Source organism: Sphaeroforma arctica (assembly GCF_001186125.1).
Source record: "Sphaeroforma arctica JP610 unplaced genomic scaffold supercont1.78, whole genome shotgun sequence".
In the NCBI taxonomy this organism is placed as follows: Eukaryota; class Ichthyosporea; order Ichthyophonida; genus Sphaeroforma; species Sphaeroforma arctica.
In genome coordinates, this window is record NW_014040480.1 from 1 (window position 1) to 4,389 (window position 4,389).

Below are 4,389 nucleotides of genomic sequence, written 5' to 3' on the forward strand. Positions count from 1 at the left end.
AACTAAATAAATACTTCTAACGACACACACACATACACACACACACATATATATATATATATATATATATATATAAATACATAATATATATATAAATTAATATATATGTATATATATTTTTATATGTATATATACGCACACACACACACACACACATATATATATATATACATATATATATATATATATTAATACATATTTATATATATATTAATATATATATATGTATATTCATATTTGTGTAAACTGTAGAATCGTTCATACACATACATTTAAATCGTCAACAACACAACCAACCACACATCCGCACCACACGTCAAAGTCCCTTCCATGTGAGCTCTTTTACGTGCTACTGAGTGTCTGATTGATATTCTCAGTACATCGTCAACTAACCCCACACGCTCCTCATCCCTACCCACTCCATCGCACTAAGGCCCTGGCCAAGCTCCCGGCACGCCGCAACAACAAAGAGTACCACGACATCCGCACGCTATTCATAGAGTTTATGCTGGCGCTGCTGAGCCACAACGATGCGAGTACGGTGCAGAGCATCATGGATGCGAATAAGATGGCTATATTAGGCATGTTCAAACTCATCAGCAAGGACCCGTTAAAGGTAGGTGTGGGTGAGGTTGAGTACAAGTATCATGTATGCGAATAAGATGGCTACATTAGGCATGTTTAAACTCATCAGCAAGGACCCGTTAAAGGTAGGTGTGGGTGTGGTTGAGTACAAGCATCATAGATGCGAATAAGAAGGCTATCCTAGGCATTGTTAAAACTCATCTGCAAGGACCCGTTAAAAGTAGGTGTGGGTGTGGTTGAGTACAAACACTTCACCGACTGTACGGGGGTGTGGCCTGTACAGGCAATAGTCGGGTTTGTAACAGGATTACAGATTATTGCGTGATAGTGGAACATACTATATATGTGATAGTACCAAGTGTCAAGGTGTCTTAATACATAGTATAAAGGTGTCGTAATTACATAGTAGAAAGATGTCTTAAATACATAGTATAAAGGTGTCGTAATTACATAGTAGAAAGGTGTCTTAATACATAGTATAATGGTTCGTAATTATATAGTAGAAAGGTGTCTTAATACATAGTAGAAAGGTGTCGTAATTACATAGTATAAAGGTGTCATAATTACATGGTATAAAGGGGTCTTAGTACATAGTATAATGGTATCGTAATTACATAGTAGAAAGTTGTTTTGAATACATAGTATAAAGGTGTCGTAATTACATAGTAGAAAGGTGTCTTAGTACACAGTATAATGGTATCGTAATTACATAGTAGAAAGGTGTCTTAATACATAGTATAAAGGTGTCGTAATTACATAGTATGAAGGTGTCGTAATTACATAGTATAAAGGGGTCTTAAATACATAGCATAAAGGTGTCGTAGTCACATAATATGAAGGTGTCTTGAATGTTGTCTTTACTATATACTATAACGGTGTCTTACCTACACACCATGACACTACCTCTCACACACAAATATCGTCACTCATCACTCGTACTCCCCTTACCCTCTCATCGCACCCACCGATCCCACAGCTCTCGAGTGAGGTGCTGCATGTGTGCGAAGCCATAGCCGCCAATCCAGACGTATCCAAAACCACCAAGGTGCAAATACTCAGTGCACAGACACTGGACCAGATCAGCCATATGTACCACAGCACAGACTCTTACACGCTCGACAGGGATGGGCACCCGACAACCAATGAGATCACAGAGAATGAGCCCACGGCCAATCAGAGCGTGGAGAATAATGCCGCGCCCAATCGGGACGCGGGCAGCGATGGGGAGGGTGGGGTCGTTTCCATGGCAACGGACGATGGAGGGCGTACACCCGTGGTAGGAGAAGCGCACGTTAAGGTGACGAATGGACGAGAGGTGGCGCATAAGTTTATGATGACTGTGTGTGCTTCATCGACCGAAGGACTTATTTTTACGCCTAAGGGGTATGCCGATATGGTCTCAGGAGTGTGGGTGTGCTTGTTATAAGGAGTGTGTGTGTGCTTGTTGTAAAGTGAGAGTGTGTGCTTTTTTTAAAGTGAGTGTATGTTCTTGTTTTAAAGTGAGTGTGTGTGCTTGTTGTAAGGAGTGTGTGTGTGCTTGTTGTAAAAAGAGTGTGTGTGCTTGTTGTAGAGAGTTTGTGTGTGCTTGCTCTGAAAAGTGCGTGTGTGCTTGTTTTAAAGTGAGAGTGTGTGCTTGTTGTAAGGAGTGCGTGTGCTTGTTGTAAAGAGAGAGTGTGTGCTTGTTTTAAAGTGAGTGTATGTTCTTGTTTTAAAGTGAGTGTGTGTGCTTGTTGTAAGGAGTGTGTGTGTGCTTGTTGTAAAAAGAGTGCGTGTGCTTGTTGTAGAGAGTTTGTGTGTGCTTGCTCTGAAAAGTGCGTGTGTACTTGTTTTAAAGAGTGTGTGTGTGTGCTTATTTTAAAGAGAGAGTGTGTGCTTGTTTTAAAGGTTATGTGTATGCTTGTTTCATGGGTAGTATCTGTTTCATCAGACGTAGTACTTGGTTTCGCACCTAAGATTTATGTCCATACGGTCTCAGCAGCATGTGTGTGCCTTTTATATGGGGACGTGTGTGTGTGTTCGCTTGTTTTATGGTCAGATGTGTGTGTTCGCTTGTTTTATGTGCGTGTGTGTGTGTTCGCTTGTTTTATTGGCGTGTGTGCGTGTGTTCGCTTGTTATAAGGTCAGGTGTGTGTTTTGCATGAGGTTCTGTATCTTTGCACGGTGTGAATAGCCGTGGTTTACCACTGAGCATGTTCGTGTGCTTGCATGGTGCTGTTGATGTGTACGTCCTGTGATTCTTGGGCATATCCCTAGCGTAGTACAACAGTGTATATTACCTTGTCCCTAACGTTGTACAACAGTGTATAGTGCCCTGTCTCGATCGAGGTGTGTGCGTAGACGGGGTAGACGGTTTCTTAATATTATTATTATTATTGTTGCTGTTGTTGTTGTTTCTGCTTCCTTTTTCAGCTACCACCACGGAGTTGGGGTGAGAATACACCTGCCCTGTATCTGCCCAATCTGAGCCTTTGTATCTCCCCATTTCAGGCCCTCCGATACCAAGGTGCACAACCCCACGCTCCTAAAGTTCATCACCGGGCAGAACAAAGTCAACGAAGACCCCCTCCTACAGACACTCGTGCTCACCATTCTCCGGAATGCCCCAGACATACTTCATGGGTGTGTATGTGTGTAGACATACTGCGTGGGTGTGTATATGTACAACGGTTAATGTCTGTGTTCAGTAGACCTTGCGGGAACACACCCAGCGCATGCGTAAGTAGGTATTATTCGCTGAATGTAGGGTTTTAGAGAAAAAACCCTAAAACCCTAATACACGCAGATGTATATTTGTGTGCGTATATATATTATATATATATATATATATGTGCATTTACATACACACATGTACATACATTTATACACACGCACACACACATATATATATATACACCTACATACAGACAAACACACACATACAAACACATACATTTATACACACGCATACACACATGTATACACCTACACCTACACACACCTACATGACATGTGTATCACGGACAACCTAATCCGCCCTGTCTGTCACTTACACTCACTGACCATCCCCTCTCACCACAGATACTTGTGTGCTCCCACAATCACTCTAGAGGCAAAGGTGTCTATGCGACTGCTCTCCACTCTGACGTTAGTCACGCGTGTGCTACAACTGCCTCTGCCCTCAGGCTTCGTGGCTGCGTTGAGCACATCCACACGGACGCCCACACACGCACACGTACACGTACAGGGGCATGCACAGCCACACACACACGCACACGCACGCACGGTACGATCGGAAGTGTTTGCGGATTACATGATACCTGCATGTATGAAGGCGACGGTGGTGGCGCAAGGCCTGCAGAGTACTTCTCCGCTGGTGAAAATGTAAGTATGGATGTATTGATGTGTGTATGTATGAAATTAGTTATTTATTATGTCTGTAAGTACGTATATATGTATGCATGTATGTATGTATGAAGTGGTGAGAGGGTAAACGTATGAAGTATGAGCGATGTGAGACGGCTGAATCCAGTCTATTGTGGTTTTAGGGTTTTTAGGTGAAAACGTAAGTGGTTGAGGAAAACGAATGGTACGTGAATAATGTAAAACAGTGTTAGCAAGTGCTACACGTCTTTTGTGGTGGACATATAAATGGTGTGTGAAAACGTATGTTCTATGAACAAGGTAAAGGATTATATATATATATATGTATATATATATATATATATATANAATATAAATATATATATATATACATATATATAATATATATATATATATATATATATATATATATATATATATATATATATATTATTTATTATTTAA

The 4,389-nt window shown here is 41.0% G+C and overlaps 1 protein-coding gene across 1 annotated transcript in view; it reads left to right on the top strand.

Moving 5' to 3' along the window:
* Positions 1-432: 432 nt before the first annotated feature.
* Positions 433-4,389, top strand: part of SARC_01851 (hypothetical protein) — a gene marked incomplete at its 3' end in the record, with an annotated part of 7,900 nt that continues 3,943 nt past the window's right edge. The window contains exons 1-4 of the mRNA XM_014304402.1: positions 433-616; positions 1,562-1,968; positions 3,073-3,204; positions 3,643-3,945. Of these exons, the coding sequence (XP_014159877.1) occupies positions 506-616; positions 1,562-1,968; positions 3,073-3,204; positions 3,643-3,945 (953 nt within the window). The 5' untranslated portion in view covers positions 433-505. The remainder of the gene's footprint in view (positions 617-1,561; positions 1,969-3,072; positions 3,205-3,642; positions 3,946-4,389) is intronic.